We start from the raw sequence: 26,887 nt of genomic DNA on the forward strand, positions 1-26,887 counted from the left end.
TTAGATAATTTGCTGCATTACTTTAAATTAGCTCAAGTGTTCCTCATAATAAAGGAATACAATTATCTCTTGGCCTTTTATTTAAATTGGTAATTCAGTATATGGCAAATTAATATAAAGGTTTTAAAACTGCAACACCACATAAAATAACATCCTGTGTCATCTTTATTGGTGACATTTATCAATATATATTATAGATCTATTACCTTTCTTTTCTAGCCTGCAGTACACCAAATTCTCTAGAGTTTCGAGGAAGTCTGCATAATTAAATATAGTATCTCAAAGAGAGTAATCCTGATAAGCTGTGAGAAGGGCTTCAGGAAAAATGCTAAACCAGAAATTTTATTTCTTGCAAAAAGCTATTAACTGCAAGAAATTGGACAGTAAACAAAGGTAATAATGTTTTAATGATGTAGGAATGGTAATGAAGCTGGAGTGATCAGGATTTTTCTTTCTTTCCTGAAATGTTTTTCCCATCAGAAAATTTCAATTTGTCAAAATGTCAAGTCAATATATCAGTTGTAATAGGAGAGAGGCAGGCTAATCAGCAGCATGACTGGGACATGGCAGACTGAGGTTGTGTTTCCTTTTGATTCTGAGCTAAGATTTTCTGAAAGGTCTGAATTTCTCATCTACATATAACTGGTAAGTTTTTTGCAGGAGGAAAAAGGATTTTTACACCATGTAAACTGCTCAATTAAAAACAGTCCCTATAAACCAAACAGGCACCAATCAATTTCTACCCATTGATATGCTATAGTACTGTCACATTATGTGTTTAAAATAAGGACCCAGAAATTTCCCATTTAGTATTTTACCCCTTAAAACCTGTCTTGGAGAGACATCATACAAGATCTGATTAACGTAATTGTGTATTTCACGATTGTTTGCTTATATTAATGCAATTATCTAAATCCTATCTTTGACATGGTCTGAACATGTAGATGGACACATTTTTCAGGGTTTGCAGACAAACATAGAAGGTAACATGACTAAACTAAGGGCATTTGAATTCCTCTTTGACTTGTAAACAATTTAATGTAAACAAAATAATTTAAGGACAGGAAGATCCCAAAGTAAACAACTTTCCTTGCATGTTTGCTCTATTAAGATTACAGGCAAGATGGCTTTTTATATTGGAGGCCTGACACAAGATACAAGTATATGTAATTCCTTGTTAAAGAGTCTTTGCCTCTGTTTCCCTAGTTAGAGAACAAAGCGGGTAACATTTCTAACAATATCAACACTGTATACAAGCAAATGGATTTTAGCTATGCATTCTTCAAGGTAACACATTATGAATCAATATATTCTTCCTCGTGGTGTTCACATAATTTAATCTCTAAGGAGTCAGTAAGGAAAACGTGGAGTCTAAGGCATTTGTTAGTGTTCTTATTCTGACTTTTTAATATAATAAAACTGTCCTCCCTGAATCAGGGAAAAGTGATGGTCAGGGACCAAAATTGTTTTAGACATGCCACCGTTTTGAGTTACAATATTGAAATCAGAATTCCTAAGGAAGATAACCTGAGTGTGTTGCTGACATCCCATTTTTTCTGTTTGATTGTAAAATGCATGAATAATGACTGAAGTTTTCAGGGGGACTGGAAGAGTTAATACCTCTAACAGGAATCTAGAGGATCCAAGTTTTTCATTCAAGCCATGTAGGAAAGTCAGGCCAACTAAAAAGCATTTTGGACTTCAGTTGTTTGATGAATTGCCTATATAATATTAATGTATATTTTGTATGATTGATGTGGCTGACTGACTTACTTGTCAAGCATGTCTATCTCTCTGCGCTGTACAGATTTAGGAACAAAACATTTAGTAAAAATATGTGAAGTCAAAGAATATTCAGATTTATGGCTTACCCGATTTGCCAAAGAATTTAATTTTAAAATGATAACAAAGGACAACTCAAGGGACCATTCAAAAGAAACTGAGCTATTTTCCATTCACAGTAATCAACCAAAGCTGCATTTTTCTTTGCATGTTGACTTCATAGTTTGAAGTCAACAGTCACTAGTGATCAGAAAACATCCTTCAGAAATTTTTAAGGGGTATCACCCACATTTTGTCCTCTAATTCCTTTCCTTTTTAAAGCATATGCATCATAACTTTTGGTGACTCCCAGTATTTGTATATAATGCAAGCAGGCCAAATAAAAGCATGTCTTAATTTACAGAAGAAATATTATTTCATGTAACTTCCACTATCTACTGGGACTGAAATAGCCATTGCTGGTGTATACTAAGTAATCCTCCCTCCCTCCCTCCCTTCCTCCCTTGCCATTTATAATAGTTTCTGTGATTTAAAGTAATTTCAATCCAAGATAATTTTTATGGACATCAGTAACCATTCTCAGACAGAATTAGGGAAGTACATTCTGTCTTCTGAAACTTCTATAAATATCATTATAAACAAGTTTTATCAAGAAGCACTGAGTATTCTGGAATGAATAAATGTTAGACCAACTGTATAGAAGATCTAATCTGTCAGAAGTGTTTCAGAAGCAGAGAATATGGTGGAATAATTTACAGCTTTATGCCAAATTTTACAATTGTTCTTAATTAATTTAATAAGTTCCACTTCCAACTGGTGGCTGACATTGTAGTTAATGACTCTGGTCAGGAAAACAACACAAACTCTATTGTGTAATATTAAATACTGTATTAATATGAAAATATAACAGTGCCCTGGGATGTTCTGTTCCATAAAGTAAATGCTTCTGTTATTTATTGAAACATAAAAAAAGGAGTAAAAAATAAAATGCATTCCTCAAACCACAGATGGAAACTAAAGCACTGCAAGCTCAAGAAGTCATTTCTCAGTGCAAACTTACTCATTGGACATGATAGATCACTTAGTGGATAGAAGAAGAGACAGATAATAGGCAAGACTTAGTGCCCATGCACAAAGAATTGTGCAAATCGGAAGGAGGGGTACATTACATACAACATACACTTAGTGCTATGTTCTGCTCAGTTATGATTTGCATAAATTATTTGAATAACAAAAGAGATTACAAAACCCTGTTTTTTAATCACTCCAGTGAACAGAGTTAAAATTGGAAATTAGTTTGATAAATTGGAGAAATAATCTGAAATCAGTGTAATTATTTTTTTTTTAAAAAAGAGATGCCCCGTGAAAATTTGAGAACAAGAACTACTTAATAAGTATATGGAATGGAGGACAACTGGCTAGGTGTTGCAAAAATACCAAGTTTCAAGAGAGCGAGAACTGAGTAACAGGATACTGTTTAGTATGGGGACACACTAAAACATCTTTCCTCAGAGCTGATGAATCCCTCAGCTGCTGTACTGTGCCAGCTTTGGCCACATCATTTTGTAACAGGGTGGGGGTAGATGAAGAGAACAGAAAGGAGAGCAATTAAGAGTTTTAAAAATGAGAAGGTGCTTTAAAATGATGGAAGTGCTACATCAAGTAAAGATTATCATCAAGTCCTCCTTGTATCCTCTGTAAAATAGGATCTACTACCTTGGAAATATCAGCTGGAGTTGACGCTTCCAACTCTGGGGGTTCCTGATACTAATCTAGGAGCTAGAGTTTCTATCATTTAGATCCTTTCTGCTTCATGACAAGAAGCCTAAAATTTCTGCTCCTAAAACCCCTTAAGGACTATTTGTCTGCAACAGCTCACTGAAGTCACAGAATATGAAAGTCTGGGATGAACACCAGATGACACAGGAGAAACCAAGTGCAAAGGGTACCAGTCTAAATAAGCATGCCTGTAAGCTATCGATGCTTCACTCCTCACAGATAATTTTTGCCATGTAATCCCTTGCTGGTTACATCTAATGCCCATTTTGAAAGAAGTCTTTAGTGTTCAGGAGTTAATCACTGCCTGCCAAGCTGGTCCTAAATCACAGAAGTGTTTTCCAATATCTTTTCCAGGGATGTTTCAGGTTAACTTCCATTTCAGCCTATTTTAACTACTGACATGTCCCAGCATTTCACTTGAGGCACAGCTATTAAGTGAGGAACACAAGTTGATGCTGTAACACAAGTTGTACGTTATGGCAAAAATGATGTTGCAACTCACATAGAAACACTTAGATTCTCCGTTCTACATTTTTGGGGTTTAGCTCCTCTGAATCATTGCAATGTCAATAAGTAATATCGTTCAATCAGCACATGCTTCATCTTTCCTGCTTTCAGATCACAGTTAGTCCAAATTTGATTGAAGTTCCCTAAAACTAAATTTTATTAATTACTGAAGATTTTATTCAATAAGTAAGTTACTACACTAGTAAGCACTCTAGGGGTAAACAGGTTTACTTAAGGTTATTCCTTTGGCTACCAGAGTGTCTATATGCAGATGTAGATATAATCCATACTTAGTCCCTTATGAAAATATTGCAACACATTATGCATTCTGACTTGCAAAAAAAGACATATTTTTTCTAATATCTTATGATTTCTGATGAGGTTAATTAAACATTCAGAATAACTTCAAGATCACTTCCTGAAGCATCAGGTTTTCCCCAGCTCCATAATGAAAAAATTGCACCCCAAAGAAGTTAACTTTCCAGTATATCTGTAGGCAGTGCGCATCTTACACAACCTAATTTTTGGTGATACAGAAAACTGAAGTTATGGTTGGTCCCCATGGGACAGCATGATTGGAGCATTTCTGTCTTTGAGTGCTAGGCTTTGGTTTACATTAATGCAGTTACTCTGCATATAATATGCTGCAAGGTGGAGTTGTCTTTACACTTTTCAGAGGTTTGAAGTAAAAGCAATGGAGTATTTGGCTTAGCATATATATCATATGATTTTTAAGCATTTTATATGTCTGGACAACAAAAAGGTATGTACAAAAATATATTTTATTTTATTTTATTATTTAAAGAAACCCTGCAAAAATTACTGAATATTGATGCAGCACATTTTATTTAGCCCATTCTACTTAGCACCTAAGTCCATGATAGGGTAGTGTCAGAGCACTCTGGGCAGGAAAAAGCTTTTAAGGGAACACTTAGCATTGGATACTGTTTGCATGACCTGATGTCAAGCTGTCTAACAAAGCACGCTGGCACTGTGCACTGAAAACCAGATGCAATATTATGGGGGTTTTCAAAATCAGCCCAAGATAAAGCAAGGTTTTTCCCTTTTAATTTCTTCTGCTTTACTATATAATGTAGTTTTTCTAGATGTATATAGCATATGACCAAATTTAGCTTGTTTCCTAGCAAAATCTGAATATTTTTACATAATTTGTAAACATCAAATTCTTGATGTAAGTACTAGTTTTAGGGGGCCCTAGGATTTATTTCTGCATGAGTTAATAGGACAGATCATCTTTAGCCATCAGTTAGTAGAGTGTGACTGAATAATATGTGCAGAATTATGTCTAAAATTTGACAATTGAAAAACTGAATAAAACATAGCTTTCAATACAGGGAGGAAGTGCTTTAAAGAGACAATGGCAAGGGGCCATAAATCAGCCTATGCAAAAGTTGGTTTTGATATTCTAGTAAAAAGGTACTTTGTCATGTTGAATACTGAGTGCACTAGTGTTGTAACCCATGGGATGGAAGTGTTTTGGGGTTGTGATAGGGAAGGGAGTCATGGGGAACAGCAGTAAAGAAAGTAGTTTCAGTTAATGGGTAGCCTAAATTTTAAGCAGCAAAAAGAGAGGAAAACACAAAATCTCTAGGTCATTTGAAGGTTGTATAATAATATATTTTCAGAGAGCTAGAACTAAAAAGTAGCAGCATATCCATCTAATATTCAGTAGCTGATTATAGTTTGTACCTGACTGTACTGTGTTTTCCTCTGTGAATCCATGAATTGCAAAGACAAAATGAATAGTGGCATGCATTCTCATAGCTGAGATAAATATTGCTAAATGTGTCTGAGAAAAACTAAGTTGTGACTTGGAGGGAAATTAATTCAGATTCTACGTATGAACACCTTCTTACATTATTATAGACTACAGTTTTTTCCCACATAACCCAAGAGAAATCTGAAGCCAAATGGAGTGATAAGGGAGCTAAATAGAATTTAATCTGTACACCACATCTGTATGATGTTTCCAGTCATGAAGAAATAAATGCTCAGATTCAAAGTGAGATTCTTGCAGGAATAAGAACTCATTTTCCTTCCTTCCTAACTCTGATCCTCTTCCTAAACTGAAAACATGTTCAATTTGGTACCATTATTCAAGTAAGCAAAGGAAACAAACTCTAGAGAAGGAAAATAACTCCATGCCACTGCTGTCAATTTTAATTTTTTTTTCCTGTGATATGCTAATAGTTGCTAAATATTGCAAAAAACTATGCTCCCGACAAAAGAAAGATTTTTGAAAAAAATATAGTGGTATACTTAGCTTAAAGTCCTCTTTCTGACAGCTTTAATCATTCTTAGCATGAAGCTGATGTCACCTGACCCTTTTCTACTCTAAATCAGAGTGAGAACATTCAAGTCAATATGTACTGGTCTGAAAATGTCTAGAATGAGTTCATCAGGGCGGGCTGAACAAAACAGTGTTGGCTGATCTAATGCACACAATCAATACTACTTTACTGCATGGCTATTTGTAGTCACAAATAGATGAAGGTTAATGCAGGCATTGCCTTTGAGGGTCCCAAGGGTAGAAGCTTAATCTCCTTTTCCCTCAATGACACTACTAACACTTAAAAGTATTTACAGGGGGAGCACTGCTCTGACAATGTATGATTCATGTTTGTCATGCTGTTTCCTAGAACAATCTTACTCTTGTAAGACTGAAAAATACAACATACATTTTTATGCCAATAGGTACTAGAAATTTCTCATTTCTTAGGATTCATAATAAATTCACACATGTTTACGAATACAATTTTTACTTTTCAGTAAAATAGTCAATGCTTTTGCCAGAAGTTCTGGTAACACCAGCAACATAATCTACCAAAAAAGGCATGTGGTTTGTAACCTAGTCTTTAAAAAATAAAACTACACTTGACACTGTGCACCAACAAGGCTATCTAAGTATCGGTCTTCACAGGCTGGATAATACATTTTCAGACAGTATACTCCAAGGCTTGCAGAATTCACCAAGAAATAAACACGTAGTCTAACTTAATTGTTAATAATTCACTGCAGATTAATATGTTACTATTCTCCCTCTGTGTTGCACACAGCATAACCTTCCATGCTGTAATCTTACTTAACAATCCATTTTCTCTTAAACTAAATGTACTCTAAATCTCTTCTGATATTATTCATAAGACTTTAAAATATGTAACAAGTTACAGCATCTCATTTATCCAGCCTTCCTTATTTAGTCACAGAATACTACATTTATAATCCAGTGTCATATTTCTGTTGCTGTTTGTAGGCCACCTAAACTGTGCCCTTGCAGCACATCAGCAGCTCCCAGACTGAATTACAGTCTTCTGTACTATTAGAGGTATTACATGCCTAATTATGAGCTCACTTCAGAGCGGCACTCTGAAGCACAGCCTGCCCCTGCATCTCTGATTACTGCTGCAATTAAGGCTTAACTAAATTCCTGAAAATTAAGAATCCCGCTGTTCATTTGAGATGTTAGGGCAGACCCTTCTCTATTGCATTTCACAAACCCTATGTCCTTACTTTTAAGGCCTCTATAAAATAGTTAATAAGGCAGTTACCAAACAGCAATAGTTACAAAACTAGATACTGTTTCTATGATGTCTGCTTCACTAAAACTCAAATGTGGAAAAATGGCCATGGTATCTGTTTCCGATTATTTTTTTTAATATGTTGTAGGTATTGTCCTTTTTCTTTTTAAGCTAACTGAAACACAGCTGAGTATCTACAGAAGACATTGTCTTTCTGCTAGAACACACAGAATCCAAATTCTGATTTTTACTTAAATCAAATGCAAGAAGCCATGAAGTAATAAAGGGTACAAATCTCACATGTAATAAGTGATAGGAACAAGGCTCAGACTGTCAAGATTTAAACTGAATGAATAACTAAAAGTACTGTTCTTGTTTTCCTGCAGATAAAACCATCAATGCTCTGGATCTTTTAGGAATTTACTTTATTAATTATAAGCCAGAGGTTTTTCATTCATGTTAGCCACACAAATTCTTGTATAAGAAAAGAGTCATAATAATTTCAATGCTATTGGAAGGTTACGAGTATGTTTTCTATTCCACTGTGATATAAACAGTGATTAAAAACTGTGACAAAAATAAGATGATTTTACAGTTAAGTTAGTTTAGCTATAGTATATTGCTTCAGTTTTCATAGGGAGTGAAAAAGGTAAGAAAGAAAAATAAACACCAGGAAAAAAACCCACAACAATAAGAGAACAGGGTATTCTTCTCAAAATTTGCCAATCTCTGAGGATGAGTGTGATTATGGTGTCTGGGCTTTTGTGGAGGAAAACAACATTAGTCACATGATGCCATATATCAATTTCTGCAAGAGGAAAAGTACTGAGCTAAGAAAGGGGATGCAGCTCCTCTTCAGTTGTATTTAAGTTGGTTTCACTGGCTTCCTTGTAACAATAGAAAAAAATAAACTGAGAAAAGACTGTGTAAGTCTGAAGAATAACTTGAGGGCATATGGGAACAAAGGCAAGTGCAAGTCTTTAAGTCTGTGTAGGACATACTTTAAAATGCATCTAAGTCAAAAGCATAACTGGAAAACTCTGGTAAAGGTGAATACAAATAAACATGTGAAAAATGTAAGATTTAGGATATACTTATAATCTGAGAAGGAATATGAGCCCTGGTCACTAGAGAAAGATTCTAAAAGGGAGTTAGTCTTCTTAAAATAGCAAAAGGGAAGACTTTAAAAAAAAAAAAAAAAAATCTACCCCCCCCCAGTTTTGTTGTCCTAGTACCTTTGGAGTTACCACACTGATTAGGAATAATATGACTGAATGAACAAATCAAGTTGACAAGTCTATTCGAAATATTTTTGACTTTTAAATTTTATCTGTGATTTGTCTCCAGAAGCAAAGGTTTTCCCAAGTGTTACTAAAGACCTGAGACCTTACTGCATTTTCCTCTCTCTAAACTTATCAGGTGCTGCATGTTTGTCCTCTGGATCATAGGGAAGGGCAAACTTATGTCCTTGGCTGGCTCTCCCAAACCCTCCGAGCACACAGATTTGTTCTTTAAACATCTCTGGGACCAAACTGATTGCAGTTACACTGACATAATGTGGAAATGCAGAGCTGCATGTGTTGCCTTCCACCAGCAGATTTTTTTCTTATTCTTATACTAGTTATTTGATACAGGGCTTTTTCCTTGAAAGAAAATAAAAATTCAGACCAAATTGAATCACTGGATCTGTGTAGCTTTGTATTTGTGCCTTTTAACATTTTTAATGTAATTGTGGATGGAACTTAAGTTCTTGACAGAAGCAAAATTTACACTGTTTGTTGTGGATTTTCAGTGAGAATTTCAGACAAAATAATCATTTTTTCTGTACAGTAATGACTGCTTCAAATGTGATCAATAAGAATATTCTTTGATGAAATTAATTTAAATAATATTCTACTGGATTTAAAATTATCTCCATTTAAACACGCCTAGAAATGTTGCTTTATGAAAGCTAGATCTTTTGACAAAAGAAGAACTGTAGAACAACACTCATTTTAGATTCATTCCATTAAACTGAAATAAAATGGCTTATATCATGAAGGAAGGTAATCAAAGGCATCAAGAAGATGCATTTCTGTAAAAAATGAAGTACTTTGATTCAAAGGAAATATCACACTATGTAATCTTAATATGATGAATTCACCAAAGTTTAAGTTCTATAAGCATTTTTTTTTTCATTCAGTATGTAGAATAAAGTATCAGAGGCATAATCACAATTTAATGCAAAATAATCGATCAGGTTTATTTTCTGTTGTCTGGACTGTGTCTTCAGGTTCTTGTAGACCACTGATAAAAATGCACACTCAAATGCGTTAAGAAAAAGAAGGAATAAAAAAGAAAGTTATTGGAAATCTAGGACAATATTCAATCAAGGAAGATCCTTACACCTGCAGTTATTTTTATTATATGCCAGTAGGTTAAAGCACATTGCTAATACACTGCCAACGGCACACTACAGCAGCAATCATGCAAAATACTGCAGTATTCAAATAGAATAGTAAAGCTTGTTTGGCACGGAATTTGTTGAGTTTATGTTACACTTTCAAAAGGGAAGAATGATCTCAAGAAGCCTCCTACCCTGGAGGCCCATTACTGTGCCTTTCACACTTTCTCCTGAAAAGAAGGGCACCCAGGAGTGCTCAGTAAAACAACTCAAAATAATGGATGGCTCTCTGGACTGACAGGCAAACCAAACCACACCAAACTCTACAAACGATATCTTAAAATAATTCTGAGAAGCAGAGAGCAAGCAGAGAAAGACTAAGCAATTCTTTAAGCCTCTGCTGTAAAATAAAACTGCAAAACCAAAGGAAATGCAAGATGTGTAACATAATCCAATCAGTTTTGTGATGGAGATTATAAAAGTAAAATGTACTGAGGAAACCGATAAAGTATTTTTGTCAAAGAAAAAGAAAACTTTGATATAAAAACATAATAATATCCTGTAAATAAAAGATCATCTCTTTCCAGTATATTAATATTAGACATTTAAATAGAATAATTTCCTCTAGAGGCTATGGGACTCATAAAATTGTAAAGCCTGCTTAATATGACTAATTAGTAGCATGTGAAATCAAGCATGCTGAGTATACATTTCAATTGCATTACACAGAGAAGTGGCTGGAAATGGGAAACGGCTGTGGTGTCTAACACCGCTCGGGGAGAGCTGAACCATAAAGCTGAGCCTCCAGTGACCAGCCTGGCGAGTGCTTGCCCTCAGGGGACACCTTTGCCAGGGCTGCTCTGAAGGACAGTGCTGCAGGAGCTCAGCCACCCCTGGATGGGATCCTGCCAGTCAGGGCAACATGATGAGAGATGGTTTCACTCCAAACTTGCTGGTCTTGTCAATCCACCCACTAAATCCATCCTGCTAATTGTTGCTCCAGGACGTGCCTCAGCTGGAGGGAACCCTGGCTTCATGCCCAGCCAGCGATGGGAATACTGAGGGGAGCGGGGCCCGAGTGACTCCTCGCTGGTCCCTCGACTTGTGGCACCGAGGCAGGGCCAGTTTTGCTTATTGTGGCCTTTAAGGAGGCCTGGAGTTTGGCAAGGGTGAAAATAACCCATATGGGGAGGGTTAGTCTTAACTAAAACATGGGTTAGTCTTAACTAAGTTGGTTTTGGAAATTTTTATAGGTCATTGGCATTATTAAATCGTGTAGAGCAAAGACAGCAACTAGATACCCTGGCAGTGCCGAGTAACTTGCTTTACCAGTTTTCTTCTAAATCCTATCTCCCAGCTTTCACACGTTATAGAAACATTGGTTCACTCCTGGGTGGCTTATCTTTGGTAAACTAGTTTTCTCAGAAAGCAGACTCGGATGTGGTCTGGGGTAGTTTGCTCCCAGTTGTACCAGTATCACTGCATTAGCTTTGGCTCCCCATGGCCCTCATGGTCCCCAGCTAGTCCCCCCACCCTCCACCACCTCACGCAGTCGGGCCTGCAGCAGCCACACTCATTTTCATGCCACTAAAAATCCCACCATTCTGCTAGCCTGTAGCACAGTCAATAGATGTTGTCCCCCCTGCCCCCTTCTCAAATCCCTCCATCTTTGCGACTGCTAAAGGAGTGCCAGAGACGACTGAGTGACCCCTGTGCCAAAAGCTGTGTGGGCAGAACATGGTGAGTCCATCCTCTGGCAAGGCAAGCCACATGCAGTGTGTGCGTGGTGGCTCTGCTCTGCCTGGCCTGGGGTTCGGACCCACTCCTGGAGCAACTGAGGATGGAGCCATTAGCAACCTCCAGAGTTAAGAACTAGAAGAGCCTTGTCCTCTTTTAGTAACCCCAGCAAAGACCTCTGAAATGGAGAAAAAACTTTCAGACATCTATGTAACACCTCATATAACATGGTGGTGGACTGAAATGAACAATAAATAGTTAAAATATTCTTTTATGATGTAGAGAAACAGAATGCTGGTCCATCAGAGTATTTGTGGTTGATTCTACATTGGTATGTTGGAGCATAAACCCAGAGGAAAAAAATGGTAAATGGACTTTCATATACTGACTCAGAACTGCTGTAGTGAAATACTAATCAAAACACCACTAAATTAAAAAGACAACTCATGATCCTTTAATTTACCACAACAATGCTCCCAAAGAGTGCTTTAACACATTTGTGTCAGCACCTTTAATCTTCACCTTGTCTTTCAAAGATATGAAGATTAGCAAGTAAAATTAATTTCTGCTTGAGGCTAGACCCAAATAAGAAGATGTAAAATAATTTTAAGATACAGATCTGTCAGACAGTTGTTTTTCTGCAGAAATGCTGTGCTAAAAAAGGAAATTCACAACAAATTTGAACCTTCTGGGATGTAGGTCCCCCCTTCACATACTGAACAGCAATGCAAATCAGCAGGAATGCTGCTGGAGCTAACAGTTATGTTAGATTCCTGAGCACTACCCTAAGCATATCTGTAGTTGTTCAATGAGTATGCTTGAAGTTAATAATGTGTTTAGCAGCTTTCAGAAGCAAAGCCTAAATCTTTCTGTCCTCCAAGTATTTTTAAGGCCTAATTCAAAATAGAAATTCTTTTATTCTGGATTGGGTGGCTTCACAATGACATTGACCTGCTTCCACAGCACTCTAACCGTGTCCCTGCATGCCTAGACAGGGTCTCTATATAGTTCCCAGGTGACCTGTTGGTACTTCCACATTTGTATGTCACTTTTTTAAGTTTTAATTTTTTCAAGAGCTTCTTGTTCATCTATGCAGGCCACCTGCTACCTTCGCATGATTTCATGTTCATCAGGATGAACCGTGCTTGGACTTTAAGGACATGATCCTTGGAAAACAGTCAGCTCTCTTGGGTCCCTCTTTTCTTTGGGACAGTGTTGCGTGGGGTTATTCCAAGCAGTGCAAGTCTGTTCTCCAGCAGTCGAGGGCTGTGATTAATGGGATCTTCATCTGGTAGGAATTAGGGTATTAAATTACATTTAAGAGAGAAGAAGAAGAAATGGAGGTAAATTCAAGTCTAGTGAATGGCAAAAATTTTTGCTGAATTCATTAGGTCCATGATGCCTTTTAAATTCTCAGTATTGGCATATTTTTTTTCCTCTGAACTGTACCAGGAATGCTAGAGATGTATAAAGAAGAAGTATAAGTGGAATAGTAAACTGAAGAACAAAGAAGAATCTGGATATGTGAATGACTGGATGTATAAGTCGAAGAAGAGAAGATACGTGCTTATCTGTCTGTCATCTAGTTCCTACAGCTGAAAAAAAAAATATGTGCCTCACATTTAGGCTCATGCTAAATTTCACATAGGTGAGATTAAATGCAATTATTTCCACACAGATTATAAAACTATAAAGAATAAAAAAAAGAATGTAGATCAGGAACTGAGGCATGACTAATTATTTTTATACTATTCCAGGCAAGAGTGGATTTAATGACTTGGACACAAGCAAATTATATGGGTATAACACATTATAGACATCAGTTTTTCTGTATTAATTACTTACGTGTATCCAGCATAAATGTAATGCAGGTTTCTCTTCAGAGATGCAGAGCACTTTGAACAAGTTTGAAGCCTCAAACACTTCACAATAAACAAAATTGTGCAACCCTGTGCAGAGCTTCTGCTTAGTTACCTTAAAAATTCTTAAATGTGTCTCAAATATCCAAAAATACTCTTAAAATATGTAACAAAGGAGACTGAACAAGCAATAGTTTCTATCCTTCATACTGTGTTGTATACAGTCAGTTTTTCCATTAGATGTCTACATTAAGACAGTTTTTTCTAGCCAAGTTTCCTGAACATGCTTATGAAAACTCCACATGTGGTAAGTGTCAAAGCTTGTTTAAATGGCCATATAGCACATCTACTGTTTCCTGTTTATCCACTAAATCAGCTATCTTGTCAGAGAAGTAAATTATATTGCTTCAACATAATTTGCTCCTAATTATTTTTACCATCTTATTATCCTCTAGGTGTTGATAAATTGATTGTTTAATAATTTGTTCTAGTACATTTCTGGGAATCGAAGCTGGGCTGACCTGATAATTTTCTGGGTCTTCCTCTTCTTAAAATAATGACTGTCCACACCCACTGCTTTTCTGCCTTACAAGACCTCCATAGGTTTTTGAAAACAATCCCTAATAGTCCACACAGAGATTCACTTAGTACTTTAAACACTCTAGGGTGAATCTCATCATACCATTTCCATTGAATTCACTTATTCAAATTCTGGTTAGCCAATTCTGTTATTCCATACCCTCTGGTTAAAATTGATTTTCTTAAATAGCTGGTCAGCTAACCTCTTTTACTAAAGCAATACAAGCCTTTTCTGTATCATCAACTGTCTGCTCTCCTTTCTCGCTAAGTAACAGCAGTATAAAAAAACAGAGTAAGTTACTCTGACAATCTTTTTGTGCCTTTTATATGTTCTGTGCCTTAGCCTTTCTGACATCCTGTTGTTAGATGACTCTGCTGTTCTTTTCTACTCATTTCAGTCATGGGGTTTTGATTCCATATTTTGTGCAATTCCTTTTCACTTTTCAGGATGTTAAAGAAACTTGATGCTGTTGTATTATTTCTTTATTCTACCTTAAGCACAGTCAGTGCAAGATTTTCTGCACTCCTTTTGTCCCTAAAATTTCTTTCTAAGATATCCTACTTACAAGTTCTCTGAGCTCATTGAAGTCTGTCCTTTCTGAAGTCCATTATCCTATTTCTATTGCTCTCAGTTTTCCCTTTTCACAGTGAATATTTTGTGATAACTAAATTTTTAACCAATGCTTCTCTTAGTCAAAATCAAATCTAAAATAACCACATCCTTCTTAACTTTCTCCACCTTGTGGGTTGACGCTGGCCAGCAGCTAAGCACCCACACAGTTGCAGTCTCAATCCTCTACCATTGTCCACTTTCAGGTTGAAGGAAATAGTAGAAAGAGTAAAAGCTATAAAGCCTCATGGGTTGACATAAATGTGGTCTAATTATGGAAAGAAGAAGGGAAAAAACCAAGTGATGCAAAGGCAATTACTTTCTACCTCCCACAGGCAGCCCAGGCAGTCTCCAAGCAGCAGCTACTTTGGAAGGTAAAAAATCCCCAGTTTTTGTTTCTGAGCATGTTATTTTATGATATAGAATATCCCTTTGGTCAGTTTGGGTCAACTGTCTCAGCTGTATTCCTTCCCAACTTGCCTACTCCCAACCTACTCACTGGGAAGGCAGAATAGGAAAAAGACAAAGTCTTGAGGCTGTGCAAATGCTGTTCAGCAACAGCCAAAAACTGGTGTGTTTTTATAATAAATCTGAAACATGGCACCATATGAGATCCTGTAAAGAAAGTTAACTCCATCCCAGCCAGATCCAGTACAATGTTTTGAAATTAGTAAATGTTTGCAATGTTATCAAGAACTCTGTAAGCTATTGATCTCCCTATATACTATTATGCTAGCAGATACTGAGATAACAGAATTTCTCCATTACTATCGAATGAAGGCTTGCTAGTTGCTCAGAAAAGCTTCTTATAATCTTCCAGAGAAATTGTCTGTACTAGATCCATGAAAGGACACAACTGTGAGAGACTGTGGGTGAGGCCCACCATCACCACAGCAAATGTGTTGTCTCAACACTGCTAAACTCATGCCATCACCACAGTGAATACATTGCTAAGGCAGGAAGATAACAACACTGCCACAGAAGAGATTTAAGGCAGGAAGAAAACACCACTGCCACAGCAGAGATTTATCTATACCTTGTTAAAGGAGAAAACCAACTGATGCCGTGGAGCAACGTGGGGAAGGCTGATCCTGCAATACTTAACCAAACCCCTGTGCATGTGCCCAGACTTGGGGTGAGGGGGGTCAAGGTGCCTGGAGGCCCAGAGGAATGTTGGGCATGTACACCATTGCCGGGTGGGGGGTGTGGTTGAGCAGAACAGCTTGTAACAACTCTACATAAACGGAACCAACCAACATGGGATGGAACGTTCCCCCACTGGACTTGAAAACGAATCGGACTGTCAGGACGCCACAGCTCCAAGGTGGTAGCTATCGCTCTGGACTCTTTCCTTTTTTTTCCTTCTTTCTTTCCTTTCTTTCTCTCTTTATCTCTCTCTCTCCCTTTGCATTCACAGATTTATTGTTGGTCAAATAAAGTTCCTCGGCTCTTGACTCAGTTTTGAGTCTTAATTCTGTTCCTGAGAGTACAAACAGAACCACACTCTGGTCTCAGACTGGCATGCGACATTGTAATTGTGTCATGGACAGGATTTTCGGTGACACAGAAAGTGCCAGATTCTTTATGAGAGACTCTTGTGTGTGTTTGTGCCTGAGATGTACCTTGGTACAAAGTGAGTGCAGAGTCCGGATCCGCGGTTCTGTTTGTCTGTGAGGAAAACAGCTGGAGAAGGATGAAGCAATAGAATCGAACGAGAGGTGAGTCTCTGAAAAAGTTTAAAAGTGTGACTTCCTGAGAGTGAAGGGGCGGGTAGTAGTAGAGAATTTCCAGTGAGGCCTTCTGAGGATGAAATAACCCCTTTTTGGTGAAATGGGTGCCCACACTTCTAGAGGTGTTTGTAATGTTTCCCCCACTGAAGTATGGGGCAGAGATTTATATAAACTGGATGACTTTTTGGGAACCTATCATGCTTGCTCAGCTCCCCAAGGATGAGAATGGGCAAAAAATCAGTGGTTCCAACCGCAGACTATAGTGTATAGGATCATTGTATTGCAGAAGAAGGCTAAAGTTAGGCCTGGGAAGGGAAAATCCATAATTTATGTAGTTTTAGGAGCAAGTTTGGCAGCAGCCATGGAAGATGGGAGCCAAAGATTGTGTCAAGATGATGCCATGGTAGATTCCTTGAAAATGGCAGTTAAAACACTGAGAGAGCAGTTAGAGGAGACAAAACAGCTATTAGAAGAGGAGAGAAACCAGAATGCTTTGCTAAAAGAAACATTAAGAGAAGAATTGTGGAAAGAAAGGGACTCATTTCAGGAGATGAAGTCGAAGTTAACAGAGAAAGGGATTAGACAAATATATCCCCAGGGGGATTTACAGAGAGCAAAAGAGGCAGCAGAAAACCCTCCTCACTTGTATCCGCTAGTTAAGACTGAGTATTTATATGAGACAGACAACGACACTTGTCCCCAGATTGTTACCCAAAAGGCTCTGTTTACAGCGACTGAGTTAGCAAAATTAAGGAACGATTTTGCAAGGACTCCAAAGGAATCTGAAACAGAATATGTTTGGAAAGTGTCCTTGTCCAGAGGGGATGGGATTTTGTTGTCAGAGAAGGAAGCAGAAGGATACTGGGGTCCAGGTGTGTTTTTAACTACTGGCAACCATCGAGCCCCATGGTCATTAACACAGGAGCACAAATCACTGCACTGATGCAGGGTGAGGCAAAGCAATGTGGAATTTTGACTTAGTCTAAAAACCTAATTGTCTTATATGCTTCAGGGAAAACTCAATCAGTACCTATGGCCTTGGTAACATTACGGTTGCCTGGGGAGGCAGACCCACTTAACATTGGTTGCAATAGGCCCTTTTCTGACAAATCTTTTGAGTATAGATATATTGAAGGGCAGACAGTGGTATGATACCCAGGGGAATCCATGGTCCTTTGGCATTCCTCAGATCAGAGAATTAGAAATGTCCTGGGAAGAAGCGTGCCTGTTGCAAGCAGCACCTACCCTTCCCCCTTCCAGGATGACTAATGTGAAACCCTGTCCCTTGTCATTAGGGGCCCAGGAGGGTATAGCTCCTGTGATTGAGGATTTTAAGCAACAGGGCGTTTTAACATTCACCCACTCCCCATACAATTCCCCAGTGTGGCCAGTTCATAAGTCAAATGGGAAGTGGAGACTGACTGTAGATTATCATCGATTTAATGCAAACACTGGTCCCTCGACAGCATTGGTGCCTACTATAGCTGAGCTAATCTCACTCATTCAGGAACAGGCTCATCCGGTGATGGCCACAATTGATGTGAAAGGTATGTTTGTCATGGTTCCCCTGCAAGAAGAGGACCGTGATCATTCTGTTTTCACATGGGAGGGAAAACAGTATACCTTTACTCGCCTCCTTCAGGGTTATAAACATTCTCCCACCTTAGCACATCATGCTTTGGCAGAAGAATTAGCCCAGATTCTCCCAGAACCAAGAGTTAGAGTTTATCAATACATCTATGACGTTTTGATAGTAGGGGATCAAATTATTCCAGTACAGGTGACACAAGGAAAGGTTATACAGGGCTTAGAGTCTCTGGGACTCCAGATACCAGAGGAAAAGATACAAACTCCTGCAAATTAAGTGAAATTTTTAGGGATATGGTGGAGAGGAGGTTCAGCCTGTATTCCTCAGGACACCCTTTCGACACTAGAGCAGTTAAAATTCCAGAAAATAAAAAGAAGCTGCAGCATGCTTTACGCTTATTGGTCTTTTGGAAAAAAACATTCCAGACTGCAATAATCGCAGGGCCCTTATATGACCTGCTGCGAAAAGGAGTAGCTTGGGAATGGGCTCCAGCCCAGGATGAAGTGTTACAGCTTTTGGTGTTCGAATCAAACACCCACCAGACTTTGGGTCCTATTCATCCCACTGACCCTGTTCAGATTGAGTGGAGGTTTGCACACTCAGGATTGTTGATTCATTTTTGGCAAAAAGGACCAGAAGGTCCTACCTGCCCAATCGGATTTTACTCCAGGAGCTTTAAGGATGCTGAGAAACAGTACTCTAATTGGGAAAAAGGATTGTTTGTAGTGAGTGTTGCTCTTGGAGAAGCAGAGCGAACCATACGCCAACAGCCTCTAATTTTGAGGGGACCTTTTAAGGTAATTAAACCTGTGTTAGCAGGAACTGCCCCCTGCTGATGGGGTGGCCCAAAGAAATATTGTGAGAAAATGGTATGCTAAGATTGAACATCATTGTAGTGTCTTTACTGTCACTGAAGGCACCCCTAAACAGTTAAATATCCAAGTAACAAATTCCCTGGAGGGGGATACCCCTCCCCTTTCTGTGGTAAAAATCACTCCTGCTTTTTTGGAGGAGTTGCAGAATGTGTGGTTTACAGATGCCTCTGCTAAGAGAGAGGGTAAACAATGGAGATACCGAGCTGTAGCTATTAATGTAGATGGTGACAGGGAAATTATTACCGAAGGTGAGGGCAGTGCTCAAGTGGGAGAGTTAGTGGCAGTGTAGAGTGTGTTTAATAGCAAGCAAGGGGTTAAGACTCCGGTGTATATTTACACTGACTGGTTTGCAGTGTTCAAAGGATGCACGGAATGGCTCCCTTTTTGGGAACTGAATAACTGGGAAGTAAACCAAGTGCCAGTGTGGCAAAAGGAGAAGTGGCAAAAAATATTAGATATTGCCAAACATGGGGATTTTGAGGTAGCATGGGTACCGTCTCACCAGGAAAGGGGCACTGGCAGGCGAATGGAATAACAGGGCAGATGAGCTGGCCAGAATTGCCCCTTTGCAACAGGAAAATCAAACCGGGGAAAACTGGGACAGACTTTTGGAATGGCTACACGTTAAGTGTGGTCATTCAGGGTATAATGATTTATACAAAGAGGCACATGCCAGAGGTTGGCCTGTCACTCGGGAAACTTTCAAAACCTGTATTTCAGCTTGTGAACAGTGCAGGCTCCGACTAGAGTGACACCCTATGGAAGATTCCACCCTTCATTTGAGAGATAAAAAGTGTCTCTGGGAAACTTGGCAGATAAATTACAAGGTCAGAAGGGAAGCAGTACGTATTAGTAGGCGTGGAAGTGATTTCTGGCCTAGTTCAAGCTGAAGCATTTCCATAAGTGACTGGGGGAAATACAGTGCGAGCCCTGAAGATTTGGTTTAGTTTTCTCCCCAAAACCTTATTCCCTTCAGTCAGACAATGGCAGTAATTTTACTGCTGCCACAGTGCAGGAGTGGGTGAGGGAAGAGAGAATCAAGTGGGTATTCCACACCCCATATTATCCCCAAGCTAATGGGATAGTAGAATGAACTAATGGACTCTTAAAATGATTTCTGAGACCTCACAAGCCACATTGGGTGGAATGCCTTTGGGATGCAGTTACCCAAGTTAATGATTGCTGGGGAATAAATGGATGTCCTCGACTGAATGCCTTTTGTCCTAAATCCCTGACTTTGAACCCAAAGTCTCAGACTCTCAGTATTCCCGGAGAACGAGTTTTTTCTCCTGGACAGCCTCTGTTGGTAGAAATGCCAGCCATTGGAGCCGTTCCTCTCATGCTCACTGGACCTCTTAATAAATATGCTTGGAAAGCCAAAGATGCTCATGGAAAAGAATATAAAATCAACACCAGGTGGATTGCTCCGTCCTTCTAATAACAATTTACTTCTGGTTCCTTTGAAGGAACCCTGTCTATTTTTCTTTTCTTTTCTAGGTGAGGACTCTGGAGCCTACCTGAAAAAAGAAAAACCCATATGAAGCTGCTGATCATCTGTGTGGCTCCATCAGTATTTGCCTTGTTAATATTTATAGGATGTTTAGTATATCATTGTTATGTTATAAGTTTAATTTTTGTTTAATAGGTATATATGTTACACATATATTGGAAAAGGTAACAATAATTGCCTATTTACAATTCATATAACGATGTAGACTGGTTAAAAATAAAACTAAAAAAGCAAAGAAGGAAACTGCTAGAAAAGCATAGATGAGGATATTGTAATGCTTTTTATATTTTTCCACCTCAGCCATAAGCTCTTGTTGTGTGACACAGACCCTCTGCCTAAACAACAAAAAGAGAAAAAGAAAGGTTTTGATCCCCTTTATGAATAACCATCTAGGTTAAACGTTTTGAAAACACCCACCTTACAGAATGCTTAGAGGGGGAAATGCACGCTCTAGACCTTTCCTCCCTGGCAAGTGATGTGGCAATCTAATGGTGAGAAAACATTACATTGAAATCAAAGCCCTGTCGTTTGGCTATACTGCCATAAATGTTACTGTTAGCAAACTTACCAGAGTGGCAAGCTCAGCAAATGGGTCTGGGATTTCATCTGGACACTCGGTAGCCATCTTTTATCACATGAATGATCTGTGTATGCTTTTGAGCATAATTTTAAACCCCACAGAATGTACTGGAACAATCTGGAAAGACCGCACATATGAAATCCCTATAGTCTAACCACGATAGTGATGCATGTTCAAAAAGAATGTGTTAAGAAACTATAAGTATTTATAGTTCATTTAAATAATATTGATTCTTATTGTTACTTAAGTAGAACATATAGCTATAATAATTATTTTAGTTTTCTTTTATAGGTTGTTATTATTATATATATATCTTACCCAACCCTTTTGATTTAATTTGAAAACTGTGTGTTGGACACAAAATAAATTCAATGAACTACTCGACAGCCAGTAAACAACAAATAACAATTTATTAACAAACAAGAACTAGAGACTGGATAACAGAATAACAACCCAGCAAAGTCTCATGTGATGAAAAAAAAAACCCAGCCCGGAGACTTCTTCACTCATGAGTCCAGCACAGTCCCTAATAATGTTGGGGTGGTAACTTCTTCTGTTTCCTCCACGATACTCTGTACCTGGTCCTTGGTGTTTTCTTCACGAGGTGACGAAGATGAACAGGAATGAATAACGGGTCACATGGTAACTTTGCTGGAGATTAATATTTTTCTTTTGTTTATAACACAATCTCCCACACTTTGTTTTGGTATTCCATGAGATCCACTACTTGGGAAGAATTGCGAAGAGGAGATTGCACTCTTCTGTACCGGTGTGACCAAAAGCACTCACAGAAATACATACTGATGGTTGCCATAATCACAAAAATGCAAAGGCCGAACAGCAAAGCTGTGCAGTGTGTCATCTCCTGCTCCCATCTTCTCAAAATGGCAAGGATTGTTTGTGGTGGGACGAGCAAGCTGGTCCATGACCCTCCTGGTCAAGTTTCAGGCTAACACCCTGACCAAAATTAAGGCTTGCCTGCACAATGAAAAACGCATGCGCAGCCACAACTTGGACCCAGCCTTAAAGGGGCATGAAAATTTACCCTTTTAAAATGCCCACCTCCCGGCTCCTGACTCTCAACCCCCACAAACAAACCTTATATGTGCTAAAAAATGTTTGGGTTTTTTATTATTTGTTATGTGGTCTTGCTATGCTGATGTTTTTATGATGTATCATTCCATGTTTTATACATTTGATTCAACATGTTGCAGAGTGTTATTCTTTATTTTCTTTTACCTAAATTCACGACAGAAGTTTCTAGACCCAGATGGTACATGCGCATTAAGCTAAGGGGACATGGAAATCTATTTCTGCTACTGCATATTCTGATCCCAGCTTTGGCAGAGCAGGGCTGCAGACCGTGTAGACCACGTGGACTGCAATCGCTTCGCGTTGTCAAATTTGCAGGAAATAATGGAATACCTGTATGTTCTTGTACCAATTTGTTTTGCAACCTTTGTTTTGCTAAATATTGCTGTAATTTTTATGATTATACTTATTACTTGCCCTTGTGAATGCACACCTTGTAATTGCCCTTGTAACCCTTTTTCTTCTTCTTTTGCTCCTGAAATCAGGGACCATGAAACAAGGTTGTAACAAATTTTGGTTTTGTAATGCTAGTTTACTAGAGATGTTGTTAGTTATTAGATGTTGTTAATTATTGTGGTACGTGTTACCTCTATTCCTTCCTCCTTTCTCTGCTCTATCATTCATGCCACCTCAGAGAACCATTCATAAGTTAGCAATGTTGAGCCACGGGGAGGTGTGAGAGACTGTGGGTGAGGCCCACCATCGCCACAGCAGATGTGTTGTCTCAACACTGCTAAACTCATGCCATCACCACAGTGAATACATTGCTAAGGCAGGAAGATAACAACACTGCCACAGAAGAGATTTAAGGCAGGAAGAAAACACCACTGCCACAGCAGAGATTTATCTATACCTTGTTAAAGGAGAAAACCAACTGATGCCGTGGAGCAACGTGGGGAAGGCTGATCCTGCAATACTTAACCAAACCCCTGTGCATGTGCCCAGACTTGGGGTGAGGGGGGTCAAGGTGCCTGGAGGCCCAGAGGAATGTTGGGCATGTACACCATTGCCGGGTGGGGGGTGTGGTTGAGCAGAACAGCTTGTAACAACTCTACATAAACGGAACCAACCAACATGGGATGGAACGTTCCCCCACTGGACTTGAAAACGAATCGGACTGTCAGGACACCGCAGCTCCAAGGTGGTAGCTATCGCTCTGGACTCTTTCCTTTTTTTTCCTTCTTTCTTTCCTTTCTTTCTCTCTTTATCTCTCTCTCTCCCTTTGCATTCACAGATTTATTGTTGGTCAAATAAAGCTCCTCGGCTCTTGACTCAGTTTTGAGTCTTAATTCTGTTCCTGAGAATACAAACAGAACCACACTCCGGTCTCAGACTGGCATGCGACAACAACCTAAGACTCTTTGAAGTTCCCTCATAACTTTCTACAGGTCTCTCTCTTATCCCCATCTTGTCTGTAGAACAAGTACTTATGGGAAACCATTCACAAGCGCAGAGCTAGAAGTACATATAAATGCCAGAAAGCACAGAACACCTTCAAAAATCTTTTGAAATACTGACACAGGGACACAGTGGACCATGGCTACCAGTAACACCTACAGCACTTAATAGCATGCGGGTGAGAGTAATAATAAAGCAGGGGTTATTATTTCCAAAAAGAATATTTCTATCACTTCAGCTGAGGACAACTATGATAACATTTTACGTTACTATTATGTACCATGCAGGTTCAGATATAAATGCTCCTGACTGTCTCATTCTGAGATCTAACCCTTGAATTTCCATCTGAAGCTTTTGGACCACATCAGACTTGAAAAAGTCCTGTTCAGATGTGTCTGATTTCATTGCTGACCTGTTGTTCTCAGAGACAGTCTATCTGCATTTCAGCCACAGTACAAATCAGCACTAACTCCTTTAATGTATCTGGAACATATATTCTGTAGTACTTCTCTGAGAAGAGAGGTTTATTGAGCAGAAATTCATGTGTGCATGTTTGCCTGTCAATCCCCCTAACAATCTGTAATGCTTTGCTAAGCTTAATTGATTTGGAAAAAAAAGTGGGTTTTTTTCAAGTTTGTACAAGCTATATGAAAAAAGGTACCTGGGAGTAGGACAAAGACACTACCAATGCCCTCCTGAACACCCAAGAAAGAAGTACAATCTTGTTAGAAGTTGGTTCTCACCCTTGACACACTAATCAATGAGAAACCAGTTCTGTTGCTCTGAAATTATTAGTTATTTCACTGATCCCTGCAAATAAAAAAAGCCACAAGAACCAGGTAATATCCAAGCAATAAAGCATAAAGATTAAAAACTGAAATATCACTCAATTAAAAAAAACCCAAAACCAAACAAAAAAGAATATTGATTGTAGTACTAAAAGTAAGGACATTAATAAACGCTTCACAAATCACCACATCAGTCTTTTTGTCAGTAGGCTTAGTAAATGACGGATTTATATTTTTATTGTGCACTTCATTATAATTTTGTTAAACAGTATATTTTTATATGGGCCTAAAGTCTGCTTCTCTTCTCCTGCACTTCCCTTTTCACTTTAGAAAAAGTAAAAGGAATTGTGGAAGGAAAATTAAATTAACAGTGCATAAACACATAAATAAATATATTTTTAATGCAACACATATTTAAATTCAAAGCTTGAATTCCAGACTGAGCATTTTGATGGGGGTCTTACACCTCTCAGTGTTCACCAAGAACAACCCCAGTGGCTTTAACTTCCCTGGAACAAAACCTGTCCAAGGCAATTGTATTCTGCTACTTCATCCTAAAGAAGTATCACTGTCAAATATTTCTTCAAATAGCTTTTTAGTATAGCAAGACTATATGTGTAATACCTCTAACAGTTTAAAGCTGCAGCCCCTTATTCTGGATTTTTCTTGCACTGGCAAAAGGCATCCATGGTGTGAATACTGAGAAGGCAGAGACCAGCTTTTTGGCCTCAGTAAAACAAGGTATTTTCACTAAGAAATAAAATTCTGGTCTACCTAGTTTAGTTTTATCTATTTTTCTGAATGACTGTATTTTAATTTAAATATACTAAGTATTTTCTGTCTTTACAGCAAACTCTGGTGTTTGTTTCCAAACAAAAGAAGGGCATTATATGCATATTGTAATATATGCATATGAATCTAAGTATAAGTCAGGAATTTAGTTTGCTGGGCTTACTTCTAGTTAGTATAAGTTAATTTTTAAGACAAGCATCATATCTGAGTTTTTCCCTGGCAGTTAGAACATCTTGCTCCAGAATAAGTCAACAGATACATGTAGTGTCAGACAATACAATACTGGCTCTCACTCATATACAAAACTTTTTGGTGTGTACAAGATCTTGATTTTATTTTGTATGAACAACAAAGAGTGAATGGAAAAAAATTCCTTTGTCTCTTTCATGGCCTCCTCAGTGACATTGTAGATACATTTCATGTTACCATAATTTTTCTAATAAAAATTGAATTGTAGTAAGTTAATATGAAATCTCACTTACCTGTAAAGTGCTGAAAGTGGCCGCTTGTTGCCAGGTTTTGGTCTGTATGGTTTTGGTTCTCCTGCCATGTTGATATCTGAAAGCAAACATGTGACATTAGTAAGCCAAACGTCTGGAAGTTAGAGTGAGTTTGCAAAGGCACCTTCCAGACACTGAAAATGAGTAATAGACAGTGAAAATGGACAGCATACCTAATACACCTTTCTAGTTTTTACCACTTCGGAATTAATGCTATAAAACTTTCCTAAAAATTCTTACTGTAATGCATGAGGATTTTAGGCAAAATGTCAGTTATTTGTAACAGAGAGAAATGACCTTTTTTACACATACATGAGTTTCCACTCTTGAAGCTGAAGCCAATAATGGCTTTCAATTACAAAAGAAGATTTGAATGGTAATTTACATGTTGAGACAAATTATGGTCTCAAATCAAATTCTGTTCTGGAGGACTATAACGGTTCTGAAGACTTCCCCTTTAGGATCTGGAGAAATGCACATTGGTCTTTAACTGCCACTTCACTATCCACTCAAAAAGTGACTTTTCAAAAGCAAATAAGACAGTATCTATTTCCTACCCCAAATACAGCTCCTTTTTTTTTTTTCTTTTTTTTTTTTTATTTTTTTCTTTTTCTTTTTTTCTAGTTTAGAACTGCACTGGCTTTCAAAACTGTATGGAGAAAGAGAAAATCTGTTTTTTGCACATGCTTTATCGTAGGCAGATACTTAAAATTCTCAACAACACTAGAAATCTTGCACACACTTTTTAAAAGTTCACTTACATTACGCCTGTGTATTTATCTTTGAAATTTAAAATTATGTCAAGCTTATACAGACACTAGTCATGCTGGTTCTCAAATTACTCTCTCCTTTTGAATGATACTCAAAGACATACTGGGAATTACATGTCCATAATTTTGATTGCTTGTAACAGTTACTCATGGAGAAAGAAGCACAGACTTTTCTGTGGAGAATACCTTGCCTGAGCCTAGGAAGCTTCCTATATAATTGCAAACCTATATTAAAAAGCTCCCCATTCTCCGATTGAATGTTGCAAAGTCAACATTACAACTAATCACATGGATAAGATAAAACTTCTGATTAGGAAACAAAATCCATGCCATCTGAGTGATGCTGCAGCTAAATCTTCTGCAGTTTCACTAATATACAAAAAAAAAGTAACATTCAACAAAATCATCAGAGTTATTACAGTGTAAAATTTCTGTGACAGAACAATGTATCCCATTTACCATGGAATCACCTGGAAATCAAGACTTTCA

General features: G+C 38.1%; 1 protein-coding gene across 9 annotated transcripts in view; it reads right to left on the minus strand.

The window, feature by feature from the left end:
* RALYL (RALY RNA binding protein like) overlaps positions 1 to 26,887 on the minus strand; it is a 404,596-nt gene that overhangs the window by 63,675 nt on the left and 314,034 nt on the right. For all 9 annotated transcript variants that reach the window (XM_080381891.1, XM_080381898.1, XM_080381895.1 and 6 more), the window contains one exon: positions 25,611 to 25,686. In XM_080381891.1, the coding sequence (XP_080238017.1) occupies positions 25,611 to 25,686 (76 nt within the window). The remainder of the gene's footprint in view (positions 1 to 25,610; positions 25,687 to 26,887) is intronic.

This window comes from Falco punctatus, assembly GCF_963210335.1.
Source record: "Falco punctatus genome assembly, chromosome: 3".
Taxonomy (NCBI): Eukaryota; Metazoa; Chordata; class Aves; order Falconiformes; family Falconidae; genus Falco; species Falco punctatus.